The sequence below is a fragment of the Canis aureus genome, chromosome 1 (genome assembly GCF_053574225.1).
Source record: "Canis aureus isolate CA01 chromosome 1, VMU_Caureus_v.1.0, whole genome shotgun sequence".
Taxonomy (NCBI): Eukaryota; Metazoa; Chordata; class Mammalia; order Carnivora; family Canidae; genus Canis; species Canis aureus.
This window is the reverse complement of record NC_135611.1, coordinates 14,967,267-14,982,387: the sequence shown is the minus strand read 5'-3', so window position 1 is coordinate 14,982,387 and position 15,121 is coordinate 14,967,267. Positions and strand designations below refer to the sequence as shown.

Sequence of the window (15,121 nt, the reverse complement as noted above, 5' to 3'; positions counted from 1 at the left end):
CGGTCCCAGGATTGAGTCCCGCATCGGGCTTCCTGCATGGAGTTTGCTTCTCCCTCTGCCTCTGTATCTGCCTCTCTCTCTCTCTCTCTCTCTCTCCCTCTTTCTCACATGAGTAACTAAATAAAATATTAAAAAAAAAAAAAAGAAAAAACTTTTTAAATGGCTAACTATAATAAGGTAAGAATGTGCTATGAATAAACAAAGGGAATTGTTTTCTTGAGAAATACACTTGCTTTCTTGATCTCTTTGAATGTCAGGATAATCAACTAAAACTGAAATGTGACCAGGAAATATAACTATTACTAATCATGTGTTATTATAGTAAAAGTTCTTTTACCCAGTTCAATTAGGACCAATAGTAGGCCAATTTAATAGGATGGTTAAAGCAGAAAATCAAGAAAATGGTTTATATAACTTACTTTAACTTAAAATACATAATATTTTCTTTACCAACCATTTTTTTATAGATTTTATTTATTTTGAGAGAGAGAGAGAGACAGATAGCAAGAGAGAAGAACATGAGCAGGGAGGAGAGGGAGAAGCACGTTCCTCGCCATGCAGGGAGCCAAATATGGGGCTCCATCCTGGGATCATGACCTGAACCAAAGGCAGATGCTTAACACCCAGGTGCCCCTCCTTACCAACTTTTTGATGTAGTACTGAGGTCTTTCTTTTGTGTGAGCCTGCTGAGTAAAGTTAAATATCATCTTAGATAAACCACATCCATTATGTAATTGTGATTTTTAGTTTAAGTTTCTTTAAAGAGGACCCAGAAACATTTCTGATACTGGATATAGACCTTTTTCACTTTTACAGCTGTTTCACATAGGCATAATTAAACAGCACCATTTTAAGTAATTGGCCTTTACCAGTTCTTTTAAACCTTCCCACTTAGTTGTGATGGAAACATTAATTCTTTTACTTTTCATCATTTAAACATCCAATTAAATTACATGATTTAATTTTTACACTTACTGCATGTGTTTACATAACATGTAATTAAATTATGTAGTGTTACTGTAATAAAGACCACTGACATAAAAGGATTTGTAGGAATAAACACAATTGACTCTTGTTAGTGATTAACTCAACAAATGAGAATCATGCTTGAGGGAAGCTTGTTTGTTCTAAGTGATCTGTATGCCTTAGGCATCATTTTTATCTTGTTTTTCTGTTGGAAATCTCAATTTGATTTTTTTTAATTACCTTAACTCCTTTGTGTCAAGTCATTTCAGAGGATTTAATGGTTAATCACTTTTTACCTGGTCTCAGATGTCTACGGACTGATATGGAACATCTTTCTCCAGAACATGAGGTGAGCGACTGTGATTATCCATGCCATGTTTGTATGTTTCAATGTCTATTTCCTCTTTAGTCTTGCATTCTTTATGTGAGGCATGATTATGATATGCTGTGCTTAATTCTTTTAAATCTAGTATAGGGTCATTTTATGGCTTCATTTACTGGTTAGATCTTGAAAAATACCTTTAACATCTTGGTTCTCTAATTCTACATAGTAGGGATAACATGCTTTCCTTCCCCAAATATAATTAGAGTCTAATGATCTAATGTACATAAAATGCTTTTTAAATTGTAAAATGCTATGCAATTTTATCTCTGACCATTAACTTTCTTAGAAGCAGAGTTTCTATTTTCTGTCTCCCATTTCCATATAATTCTTTCATTCTGTTTGTCTTCCTGTTTCCTCCAAAACCCTGTTTATCATTTATTTCCTATTCTATATCTACAATCTGTTTACCCATTATCATAATAGGTTTGATTTTTTTTCCAGATTTTTACAGAGGAGGCTTAGATCATTTACTTTTAAACTTTTGGGATACATGAATTTAAGGCTGTATGTATTCTTTTAGCCACATCCTGTGCGTTTGCTACATTGTATCTTATTCAGTTCAGATTGGATTCTCAATTCTATTATTTACTGATCCATGGGTTTTTTGTTTAATAGGTAAATTAAGATCGAATTCTCTTACGTTTCTATCAGTTTTTTGTGCTGCTTCTATTAGCTCTTGAAACATGTATTAAAGTTAGGATTAGGGAATTATGTCTTTCTCCTTTGCTTGATATGTTTTAAATAGGTGCTGTTAGGTTGAGGAGGTTCCCTTTTACTGTTAGCTGATGGACTTTTTATCATGAAGGAATGTTGGATATTGTCAAATGTTTCTTCTGCCTTAGTTGAGAAGATCATGTGGTTATTTCTTTTAATCTCTTGATTCATTGTTTTACACTAATGGATTTTTGGACACTAATCAGCCTTGGCATTTTTAAAATAAATCTCATTTAGTTATGATATACAATTCCTTTTATATGAAGCTGAATTTGGTATGCTAGCGTTTTGTTGAGGATTTTTGCATCCAAGATGAAAGCTAAGCCTGCAGGATAGAGCAAGATATTATAAGGCTTATTTCACAACCCTCATTGTGTAGGTTGAGCTGAAAATCGGAGTGGTTAAAAGTTTTTGTAAGGATCAACTTCCAGATTCCCTTTCCAACCTTGGCAGAACTCTGAAGCTTTACTTTCTAAACTTGGGATCACATGTAGTTAAAAGCAGGAATGAGTGTTATAATGAGAAAAAGGAAATTAAGTGAAGGCATAGTGATTGAAAACCTTGTTTCCTTTCCCCTTGTTGGAGCCAAGAATGCTGGCAGTCAGGATTATACCCACGGGAGAAAAAGATTGACACAAAGTTTGGTTTGTGCTCAATTCACTTTCAAGTGAAGTTACTCATGCATAAAGAGAATTTTTTTTTTAAGATTTTGTTTATTTATTCATGAGAGACACACAGAGATAGCCAGAGGGAGAATCAGGCTCCTGATGCAGCACTTGATCTCAGGATCCCGGGATCATGACTTGAGCCAAAGGCAGACACTCAACCACTGAACCACTCAGGTACCCAATGCATGAAGATATTGATATTTTAATCAGCATTTTAGGTGCCCTAGTCTTTAGTTGACATCCCAAAATCACCAACCATTTGAGAAAAACCTCTAACATCTAAGACGGAGATGAAAACATACATGCAAGAAAGAGTACTACAAGCAACAGACAATGTAGGGAGCAGAAGAAAAAGCACAAAAACTACCCCCAAACAGAATAAAGTAAAAACTAGCTAAACAAGCAAAATCTATGATCTGTGAGATCAGAGAGTGGAAAACTAGAAAGATTTGGAACAAAAAGATTAATCTATACCTAACATGCATATGACAAAAGTCTCACATAATAACCAAATTCCTTTCTGTAACCCGCAAGGCACTCTAAGATCTGGCTCCCTCTTCCTTCACATCGCCCTCTTTGCTCACTCTGCACCCACACTCTGGCCTCCTTGCTTAGAATGTGATAGATGCATTTCTACACAGATGGAGCCTTTGCTCAGCCTCTTCCCAGTGTCTGAAATATTTGCTCCTTCATCTCTCTCAGGCTTTTCTTTAAATGTCATCCCCCTGAAGCCTGCTCGGGATACCTCCATGTAGATCATAACATTCTTCACCTTGGCCTCCAGTACCCCATATTTTACTTGATATTCTTCCCAAAGCCCTATCACCTTTTTTTTTTTTTTTTTTTAAGATTTTATTTATTCATGAGAGACACAGAGAGAGAGAGAGAAAGAGAGGCAGAGACACAGGCAGAGGGAGAAGCAGGCTCCATGTAGGGAGCCTGACATGGGACTCGATCCTGGGTCTCTAGGATCAGGCCCTGGACTGAAGCTAGCGCTAAACCGCCGAGCCACCGGGGCTGCCCACCCTATCACCTTCTAATATACTATATAACTTACCTATTTTTTATATTGTCAAGAACATAAGCTAACCATAAGGAGGGAATGTTGTCTGTTTTGTTTGTGCATTCAATGTATATTAAAAAGTGCCTGGCACGTAGTAGGTGACAGTGAATATTTGTTGTTTAGTGATCTCCATGCCTAACCATGGGCCGAGAATATTCAGAAAGACCATTCAATTTCTGGTATGGTTGCTAGCAATTGGAGGAGCAGCTTAGATCCTTCCACCCTTTCCATTACTCACTCAGTCTCCCTGAAAAAATGATATTAACTCTTAGATGACCATTGTATTCCCAATTATATTTCACTAGCCACAGACCTACGTCTGGTCCCTGCTCTAGACATTAAAATAGAGCATCTTGCTATTTGCAACCTGGAGAAAGCAAAGGAGCATGGGACAGAACAGCTTTTACTGGGAAAATATGTGTGACCATGGTATGTGTATATGTTAAATGTATAGATGTATACAAATTTAACATTTTATAGTAGGAAAAACTAAGGGAGAATTGAAATCAGGGTTAGAAGTAGGGTTAGTGAAAAAGTCAATTATTAGGTTATATGATGGAGGTCTTATAAAGCTATTTGTGTATAAAGTACTTTGTATAGCAATCTAATGCTTGTGAATTCCTTTAACAAAGTGACTGCCAAAACTTTATATCTTTAATTAACATTAGTTTGTGGTAATATTAGAAATTAAATTTGAAAGTTTAGATTAATAGCATTTCACTATTCTAAACTAAAGTCATTTCACTAAAGTTTTTTTTTTTTTAACTCAGGTCATTTTAAGTTCCATGATAAAAGAATGTGAACAAAAAGTAGAGAACAAGACTGTCCAAGAGCCTCAAGGGTAAGACATTAATTCTATTTGTAAGGCTTCATATTAACCTAATTTCTCTATCTAAATTTTCTATAGATGGGTATGGTGTTATTGTTGCCTTGTAGTCATTTATTTGGAAGGCAAGAAAATTATTTAAATAATTGGCTATCAGCACTGGGTGTTATTCTGTATGTTGGTAAATTGAACACCAATAAAAAATAAATTTATTATAAAAAAATAAAAATAATTGGCTATCAGATGCTAGTTTATAAATCATCTGCATCAGAATTCTCTGGGGAATTTTAAATTTAGATCTCTACCCATGCGCTGTGTTGTCCTCTCAGCAATCTGATTCAGCCTAGGGATCTGTAGGTTTAAAAGCTTAAAGACCATGTGATAGGTAGCTGGATTTGAGAATCACTAGTCAAAATAGTTTCTTAGAAATTTGTGATAGGAATTATAAGGCATAATTTGATTCATTGCATAAAAGATTGTAAACTTGTGAATGTTCTATTTACATGCTCCTAACCAAACTAACTAGAATTCAAAGATTCAGTGAAGTCAAAATATAAGCATAGATGTGAAAGAGTAAAGTTGGGCATTCAGGAGAGGAAGTAATTTACAAATAGACTCTTTGTACTCCTGGCTCTTGTTGATGTAGCCTTGAGCAGTTAATCTTAAATAGACTCTGTTAGGCATAAAAAGCTCAAAGGTTTTTCCTTTATAAAGCTGACTACTAGGAATAAGTATCTTATCAGGCTAGTACCCAGACACACACACACTTACCCCTTCACACCACCAGCCTCCCTTACACACACGTACACATATAGTTTTTTACTTTTTTATACTGTGTGTCAGAGCCCTTTCTTAAGCCTCCTGGAATGGTAGGAACTCTCCTACCATTGTAATCATGGAAAGTTAAAACAGTAAAAATACTTTGATAGGCTTTAACTCTGAACATATAACCCATAAACACCAAAGCAAACACTTGTGTTCATTTGTTGTACATTTAAGTGTTAAGATTATTTGGTGCCTTATCAGTTGAACATATAAAAAGTTTGGGGACAAAATTAAGAATTATATGTGAAATACATTCTAAATGAAATTTTAATTAATTACCATGCAGAAATTGAAAGAAAAATATCTTTATAACTTCCTTTAAAAAAGCTTATAATCCTATTTTTCCCATGTTATTCAAATCTTCTATATTGTTATTTTTTTTAACTTTTAGATAATTTCAAATAAGCACAAAATAAATAATGTAGTAAATTCCCATGTGCTCACCACTCAGCTTCAATAACTATCAATTTAGTCAATTTTATGTCATCCATCCCCTTCCTATATGCTAGTATGTATCCTTAAGAGACAAGTGCTCTTTTTTAAAACATAAACATCATGTCATTATCACACCGAAATAACAAACTTATTATCAGTTATCTGATCTGTGTTCAAATTTTGAATTGTTTTATAAAAGTCATTAGTGATTTGTATTTTTTTCCTTACAGTCTATTTCTTTGAGTCAAATCCAGAGTTCCATACATTGCAGTTAGTTGACATGTCTCTTAAGTCTCTTCTAATCAATAAATTCCCCATCTATCTCATTTTTTTCTTTATGTACTTACTGAAGAAATTGAATCTTTGTTCTGTGGAGGTTCCCACAGTCTAAGTTTGGTTGATTACATTTCTCTCTCATTGTTTTAATATGTTCCTCTGTATTTCCTATAAATTTCGTGGTTGGGTCTAGATCTAGAGACTTCATCACATTCAGGGCATGTTTGTTGATTTTGCAAGGCTGTTTCATAGAAGGAGGTGTGTTTCCATCATGAGGGAGACAATGTCTACTTGTTTTTTTTGGTGATACTAACATGTGTTAATGATCAATACCTAGCTCCACTGATTCATTAAGTATTACTAAATACATTACTCTAATTCTACCATTCCCTTTTCATTTGTGAGCTAGAGTAGTTCAGGGAAAAAACCTTCCCCCCTATGTGCTAAAGTTACCCGGTGATACAGCAGTTGTTTACAGTAAAAGCAAGGTAAATGTTCAGTTCTTTCTCTTATCACATTTTCTAAAATAATGAATTGATTCACCCTCTGATGGTGACTAGTTAGATGTTTTGTTCAAGTATCGTTAACTCATGTATTTTCAAATATTTGATATAATTCAGTGCATTGTTCTTTTGATGCCAAAAATATCCCATCTGTGTCCATTGCAAGGCTTTTCAAATTAACATCCTAAGTCCTTTTGACAGTAATTTGTAAGATGAAATGGTATGGAGGAAAAGAGAACTACTCTAGGATGTAAATATTTTAAAGATGTTAAGAGGTTCTACAAATTCGGAATCAAGAAATGGCAACTGGTTTGATAAGAGTTACAAAAGAAAGATCTGAGATTTCCTTGAAAACTTGCAGGAAGAAAACAGTATTACCTCACAAGGCAACCCTTTCATTTTTAACAATTCTATTTTTTACAAATTACTCTTTTACCCTGAGTTAAAGTCTCCTTTCCTATAATGTTTCCTCTCTAAAATAGGTTTCATCATCTGGCAGAGAGATGGGAGAGCGTTACAGACTCCTTTTAAACTGATAAAAATATAAATTTTCTCTTCAGAAAAAAATACTGTAATGTAGTGGTTCTTTGTTGGAAAGCTTTGTGTAAAATAGATACCTGGGTTCTTTACACCATATGGAAAGAATCAGAATAACTGGGGTTAGGCCAAGGCATCTGTATTTTCAGTAAATTTTCCAGGTGATTGTGATGTATCCCAGTAGAGCTATACAAATATATACAGCTATGCAGATATATATTTCTGTCTAATTTTTTACATGTAACATTGGTATCTGTTAAAGCTTCTGAATCTTCTCTTCTCCAGACTGAACGTCCCAAACTCTTTAACATCATTGTTGCCCTCTGCTTAGAATATCATTAAAACTCAAGAATTATCTGACCCATATATCCTGGTTTTCTCAAACTAAGATCAGACTTCCCTTTTAGCTTACAGTATTGTTCTACAGAAAGAAAAGTACTGTAAACTTAGAACATTAAGGAAAGGTATTAGAGAAAATCTAGGACTTGAACTGGGATTTAAAGGATGTTAGGCACCAAATAGAGAGAAAGAAGTTAAAAATGTTTTGAACACTAAACTTGGCAAACGTAACTCAAGGGAGTCTAGAAATTGAGCAGTAATGGTTGGTTAAAACACATACACCAGAATTAGATTGCTGTGTTTCTTGAATGCCAAGCGTACTATCTTGTATGTAGTAAATAGCCATTGAAGATTTTTGAGAAGGGCTAGGCTATGAAGAAGTGATTATTTCAAGTTAATCTGCTTGTGCCAGGAAACCAGATCTAAGACTGTTGGAATAATTCAGTTGAAAGGTATTGTCAATGGAAATAAAAATAGTAGATGTTTCATAGAATAAAATCAGAGGATTTGATGACTGTTTTTTTTTCTTAAGTTTTATTTATTTGAGTAATATCTATGCCTAGTGTGGGGCTCCAATTCATGACCCCAAGACCAAGAGTCATGTGCTCTTCTGACTGAACCAGCCAGGCACTCCTGGTGATTGGTTTTACATGGAAAAGAGAAAACCATTATATTCAGTGATGGGCAGAGAGGAAGAAGGTAAAACGACTAACAAATAAGGAAAAATACTGGGGTCACCTAAGGGGTAGGAGGTGAAAAAAAGCTTGATGTTAGCTTATCTAACAAACAATAGTAATATGAGACTTTTCCCAAACTCCTTATTGAGATGATACTTGAAACTACAAGAGAAAGTTTCAACAGTAAGTTTTGTAATTGAAGAACCAAGAGCCAAATGCTGAATCTTATGGAGGATTACTTTGTAGGAAGAGAAAAGGCAGCAGAAGACAAGTAGTCAGAGACAAGGGAGTGGCCAGGTTGGTGTACTGGGTGAAGAGCTGTGGGAAGAAGAGATTTTCAAGATGCTAGTCATGGTCTGGCATTTAATTTAGTAATTCACAGCACACACCTTTAGGGACTACAGAAAAGCAGAAGTTCCTGGTGGTAGTGTGTGCTTCATCTGTAGTTTCCGTGGACATCTATCTGTTCCTGCACCTTTCCATTCACTGCCCATGACATGTTCAGACATGTTCTCTCCATTAGTCCTCAGAATATTTTGCAGTAGTAATTGCAATCTGTCTTTTTCAGTTTAGGAAATTGAATCAGAGTAATCTGAAGCATATAGGCCAAACCCACAGACCAGTAAACTGGATTTATTATTGGATCACTGAAAAATTGTACTTGATCCATATTCTATTTGGTATTATGATGAATTAGCAATCTTTAGAAGGTATTTAAATTGTATTTATTCCCTCTAGAGAAGGTTGTTCAAAAAAGAAAGAAGTAATGGATTTTAAATTGTTGATTGAAACTAAAATTGTTGATTGAAACTAATTCGTGTGGCACTTGAGGACATTCTTCCTCACCCTCCCAAAAGTAATATGTCATAGGATTGTTATCAGCACAGTATAAAAACCTCACTGTGATTCAATTTACTTATTTGTGAAAATAGGGATAATATCTATCTTCCAGGGATGCTGTAAGAATTAAGTGAAATGATAATAAGAATAACTACTAATACAGCATGCTATTAGATGCCTGCCACTGCTAATAAGCACTGTACACTTGTATAATTCCTAATAGACCTATGAGGTAGGTAATGGACTTGTCTCCGTTTTACAAATGAGGTTTACATTACAGATGAGATTAAATAACTTGCTCAGGGTCACGCAGGTGATAAATGACAGAGCCAAGATTCAGTCTCACTTGCTCTTAACCTCTATGCCATACTGCTTCCTTTAACATAAACGATGAACATAAAGCTCCTAACCTAGTATGGTACATAAAAACTCCTCTCCATAAATACTAGTTTCCCTTTTGTGATACCAGTTTAGAATGTATTTATTAACATCATACTACTGAAGAAATGAAAAAATGGATATCTTAGTTAAAAATTGCTTTACTTGAATTTTAAAATTTCTTTCCTAGCTCAATGTCAATTGCTGCAAGCTTAGTGAGTGAAGACACAAAGACCAAGTTTTTGAACAAAATGGGCCAGTTGACAACATCAGGTGCCATGTTGGCCAATGTGTTTCAGAGAAAGAAGTAAAAGCAGGAAGGAAGCCCCCAGTAAACACTAAGAAGGACCTCAGCAGACTGGTTCCTTGTACTTGAAGTACTTGCCTTTTTTATTTCCTTGTTTTATGTTCTTGCATTATAATTTTATCCTAACCTCCAAAGATATTTGCACTGCTTTTGATTATTGCTGTATATCTGTTAATTTTGAAGTTATAACTGTGGTGATAGAAAATTGAGTTTATAGTCTGTACCAAGTCCCTCTTCTATGTTCTTGTCTTTCAGAATAATTTTTTTTATATATATATATATATATATAGTGAAGAGGTTTTTTTTTTTTAATTTTTGGATGGGATATTAGCAAATATCTGTATTATACACTAAGCTATTACAATGGTACTTAAAATAATGTAAATTTGAAGTCATTGTTATAAAGTAATAAAAGTGGAGATTACTTAAGTATTTAAATTATGAAAGAATAATGCAGACTTTTTATTGTTTCTTAACTGACTAGAAAGAGCCACCAGCATTACTCTGTGCCTTTTGGACTTCAGTTTGTGTGTCTGTAGGAGTTGTGTGCATTCCATTCACACAGTATTTTATAATGCTGTGATGAATTTGAGTTACAGATCCTACAGTAAGTAGATTATAATGAAACATTCTACATTTCAGAGCTCTCATGAATATTCTTTAAGTGCTATTCAAACCTCCCCAGCACTTACATGCATAAAATGGACTTACCTGAGGAAAGACAGCACATAAACACGGGGAGTGGTAACCAAGGTGAATTTTACAAACTGATTTGTAGTAGATTTAAATACTTCAAAAATAGATGTAAGTAAGAAGAGCTAATAATTGTGAAATTCTTTCCCAAATTTAAATACATAGGAAAATATGGTTTGAATTTGAAATTTAACACTTATTTATGTAAAATATTTTATTTAAGATATTTTCTAAATGATTTTAATTTCAGAAATTATCTTTTCATTCTGTGTATAACAGAGAAGTACCGAAAAGCGAAGGATATTTGGGGGCTGCTTTTTTCCCTCTAAACTAAAAATGACATTAGCTAAATTATTATTGGTTAGTTAACACCTTGTCCCTTTAAGTCAGTGACTATTCTTGTGTTTGATATATATTACATAGTCTTAAGTCAGTGTACAGTTCCACTGGAATTTGACAGTTGTCTATAAAGTAAACTTGAAGTAGAGAAGAGTGGTACTGGACATAGAAGGGGTGATTGGTTTGAGGGGTTAATGTGAGGCCTTTTTGAAAAATGAATATTTTGATAAAGAGAATTCTTGTTTGAGCACAGTGGATGCACATAGGTGATTCTGATGTTTGTTGTATAAACTGGTTTCATACACTTGGGATATAGTTGGATTACATTCACTTCCTGGGAAAGCTAGCTTACCACACATTCAAAATTATAAAATAAGTTGCCATAAACAAAGCCATTTAAAAGGTTCATTCTGAAATTATTTCTTTTGACTATAGTGACATAATTGTTAAAATGAACTAGTCTTTCAGAAACTGTTGGATTCTAGGCATTCCTGAGAAATTGAAAGTGGCTACCTTTCATGTCAAAAATGTTGATCTATTATAAATAAAATGTTTTTGCATACTTGTTTTTGTTTTGTTTCTGGCTATGTGTATTTATTTTCATTCTGAAACACTATATATTCTATATCCAAGCAAAAGGAAATGAGAAAGAATGTATTCATTAAAATGTACTGTTATTTAGGGAATAATAATCTATATACTTAGTTTACTTTTACTAAAAAAAAGATTGTTGCTATAAAATGAATATATTTCAGAGGCAGGTCAAAGAAAGTGTTAATGTCTCTCATTTGCTTTGAAATACAGTAGAATAAGTATATTCGTTACCAGATAAATACATAATTTTTATTGTGATAATTTTTACCAATTCGTGAATCCATTTATCTAAATGCTTGCAGTTCCTTTAAAAGGCAGCAGCTGGGATCCCTGGGTGGCGCAGCGGTTTGGCGCCTGCCTTTGGCCCAGGGCGCGATCCTGGAGACTCAGGATCGAATCCCACGTCGGGCTCCCGGTGCATGGAGCCTGCTTCTCCCTCTGCCTGTGTCTCTGCCTCTCTCTCTCTCTCTCTCTATCATAAATAAATAAAAAATTTAAAAAAAAAAATAAATAAAATAAAAAAATAAAAGGCAGCAGCTAATAAGATATACAATATATTTCAAGGGAATCTCCCTTATTATGCTGTTAAGTATATCAATGTCAGTAAGACTTCACATTTATTTTCACAGTGATTTTTAAGGTAAACTATAGATTCTTTAAAGACAAGACAGACTAATGACGTTAATCGCTGGGACTGAATGTGCAGATCATAAAACTCCCATACACTCTCTTTGAACAGAAATAAAAACTGTAAAAAAAAAAAAAAAAGAAATAAAAACTGTACAGGTTTAAGTATTTAGCTTAACAAAAAACTAACCTAAAGTATTGAAAGGCTTTTTGAAATTATGCCTGTGTTTCTAAAGCAAACCCAGAAATGCCATAGTTAGCAATTTTGCTGAATTACTTCAAGAACAATGCTTGAATGGCAGCAGTATCTTAACTTTACACATGGGTGTCCTTGAAATTCATTTGTTCGCATCAGTAATCTTTTGAATGATTACTTTGCTAAACATCAAACGGACTTACAACCTGAATGAAATTGTAAGTAATTTTAATGGAATGTCAATTCAAGTTGCTATCAAATTTGTTTTTCTTAATAGGAAAATAAAATAGTCTCTGATAAAGTTTGGAGAGGTAAAGTGGCTTATGTATTGAATTGTCTTGACATGATCCCAGTTTTTAAGATAACTTATTTTAGACTATTTGAACTTTAAGGACAGAACTTTTTGTAGACACCACCTTCTTGATCTTTGAACTGTGAGAGCTAGCTACAGTGAACATTTTGTGCTAATTACCAATTCCTTAACTATTTTTTGTATAAAGAATGTATGTTCAAAGAGTTTTGTAATTAGCAATTCTAATCCCTAAAATTCTCCAGATTGGCTAGGTAACAAAATTCCAACTTTGTGTTAGATGTTCACTCTTTTATAAGCAAACTGAAATAAATTTAGCTTTTCACATGAATAGATACAGGTTTGAAAGTTCTAATGTGACTTTACAGGGTGCTTGTTTTCATTACTATTTTATTTCAGTACATTTTAAAAATAATAGATTAAAGATATTTGCTGCTAATAAAAAATAATGTCTCTGGTAGATTTCTGCATCTTAGTAAAATAATTGGATTTTAGCCTATTTTCACACTATAAATAGATACTCTACCTGCATTTGGTCTGTGTAATTTACATGCCAGTCACAATCTCTGAGTGGCACATCATTCATATTTTCCCATCAGAACTAACTATAGGAAACTTTGTTTTGATTGCCTTCTTTATAGTTTACTTTGTTTGCATGTTTAAGAAAAATCTTAAAATTTCCTGTTCACTATAAGGCCACACCAATCACAAAGGTACATGACAGTTAATGCAAACTTAACACAATATAAAAAGGTTTGTATTTTTTGGTAACATGAAAATAATTCCGAAGGTTCTGTGTGGGGACAGATATAAATTATTTGCTTTCCTTAAGAGTCTTCAGTAATAGCTGGAAAATTCTGCCCAAAACATATCTATAAGAGAGTATATTACTATTTTAATATCTTCTTATTATGTTAAAGACTAATCTATTATATTTATTTCAATTAGATCGTTACGTGAATAGGTTTCTTGAGGGACTTTAATGTAGTAAAATTTATGTTGTCTGTAAACTGGCATTTTGTGTTATATGTTATAGATACTAAATTTTTTGTTAGTGATGCTATTTAGGATTATCATTTGTTGATAGTCTACTTTTTAAAACTTTTTAGGGGCACCTGGGTGGCTCAGTTGGTTAAGCGGCTGCCTCTGCTCAGGTCATGATCTCCAGGTCTGGGATTGAGCCCCTTGTCAGACCTCCAGCTCAGCAGGCAGTCTGCTTCTCCCTGTCCCTCTGCCTCTCCCAGCCTCTCCACTCCTGCTTTCTCTCTCTCTCTCTCAAATTAATAAATAAAATATTTTAAAAGATTAAATAAAAAAATTTTAAACTACTCTTACAGGAAAATCAACCCCCTTTTTAATTGTTGGCATTTGCAACCTGAGATATTTTTAGGATATGCATTTTCAATGAGGCTGAAAATGTTATAAGCATCCTATGTAACATGTACATTGCTAAGTAAATCTAATGATTTCTCGTTGACTTTACAGTTTTATAGATACTTTATCTTCATTTCTGACAACTACTTGACAATTACTTAAATTTTTAGCTTCCTCTGTTCATAAATCTCCTTGTCATGTATTAAATGTTGAACCTATGGTGATGCTTTTCATAATGTAAATCATTTCCTAATTTCCTTTTTATATGAATTTTATAAATATAGTTCCCTTTCTAGCAAATTCTTTTTTGTCTTTACCATCAAAATGCATGGAAATAAGAACACTCTCTCTATTCCTTACAGGACTTCGTGAAAATTACATAATAGTAAACATGAAAGTGCTTTAGCACTTAAAGAGTATCATGAAAGTTCAAAGTAGAATTAAAATAAGCCCTTGAATAACTAAAGCATGGGTAACTGTGGATAATCCCCATACTTTGTTTTCTAGTAAGTGTATAGGTTACCATGACATGCATCATTTACCTAAAATTGCAGTGAGGCAGAAACCACTTTTGATTGTTAACTTTTGCCTACTTTAACTACTCCCAGAGTTTCCAACCTAGTGAAGACTGGTAAGATAATTTTATGTTTTGTTTACCAAAACTTGCAATTAAATTTTTTTCAAAAGCCTAAGTAAATTAGTTTAATAAATTAATTTTTGTTATGTAATTTAGATTTTGTAAAAGATTTTATTTATCCTTTGCAGCTTCACTCATGTCTTTTAGTATATAGTTGATTCTTAGAGTAACTTAGAGCTTTCTTTGATACTTTGTTTGAACTTCCTTGTAACTAAACTTTTCATACTAATGGAAGAACAAGAACTGCCATTTCTTGAAAATAATTGGTTCCTAGTATTATCTAAGAGAAGGAAACTCTTCAGTTAGCCACTGACCAATGATTTTAAAAGTTAGAATGCTGGTTTCTTGCAGACACTATGAGAGTATTCAGATCTTAGGTAAATGCTGCATGCCAAATTTGGAGACCATTTTGTTTTATATGTCATGCTATTGAAACACAGTGCTGTAATCATCCTCAAAACATGGAAAGGGGATCCCCCGGGTGGCTCAGTGGTTTGGCACCTGCCTTTGGCCCAGGGCGCAATCCTGGAGTCCCGGGATCAAGTTCTGCGTCGGGCTCCCAGCATGGAGCCTGCTTCTCCCTTCCCCTGTGTGTGTCTCTGCCTCTCTCTC

At 33.9% G+C, this 15,121-nt stretch overlaps 1 protein-coding gene across 7 annotated transcripts in view; it reads left to right on the top strand.

Moving 5' to 3' along the window:
• Nucleotides 1-15,121, top strand: part of RELCH (RAB11 binding and LisH domain, coiled-coil and HEAT repeat containing) — a 110,437-nt gene that overhangs the window by 94,643 nt on the left and 673 nt on the right. For 6 of the 7 annotated variants that reach the window (XM_077891155.1, XM_077891139.1, XM_077891120.1 and 3 more), the window contains 3 exons: nucleotides 1,227-1,315; nucleotides 4,567-4,637; nucleotides 9,623-11,333. In XM_077891155.1, coding sequence (XP_077747281.1) covers nucleotides 1,227-1,315; nucleotides 4,567-4,637; nucleotides 9,623-9,743 — 281 coding nt within the window. In that variant the 3' untranslated portion in view covers nucleotides 9,744-11,333. Of the gene's footprint in view, nucleotides 1-1,226; nucleotides 1,316-4,566; nucleotides 4,638-9,622; nucleotides 11,334-15,121 lie in introns of those variants that run through there. The other variant, XM_077891147.1, reaches the window with a different exon arrangement.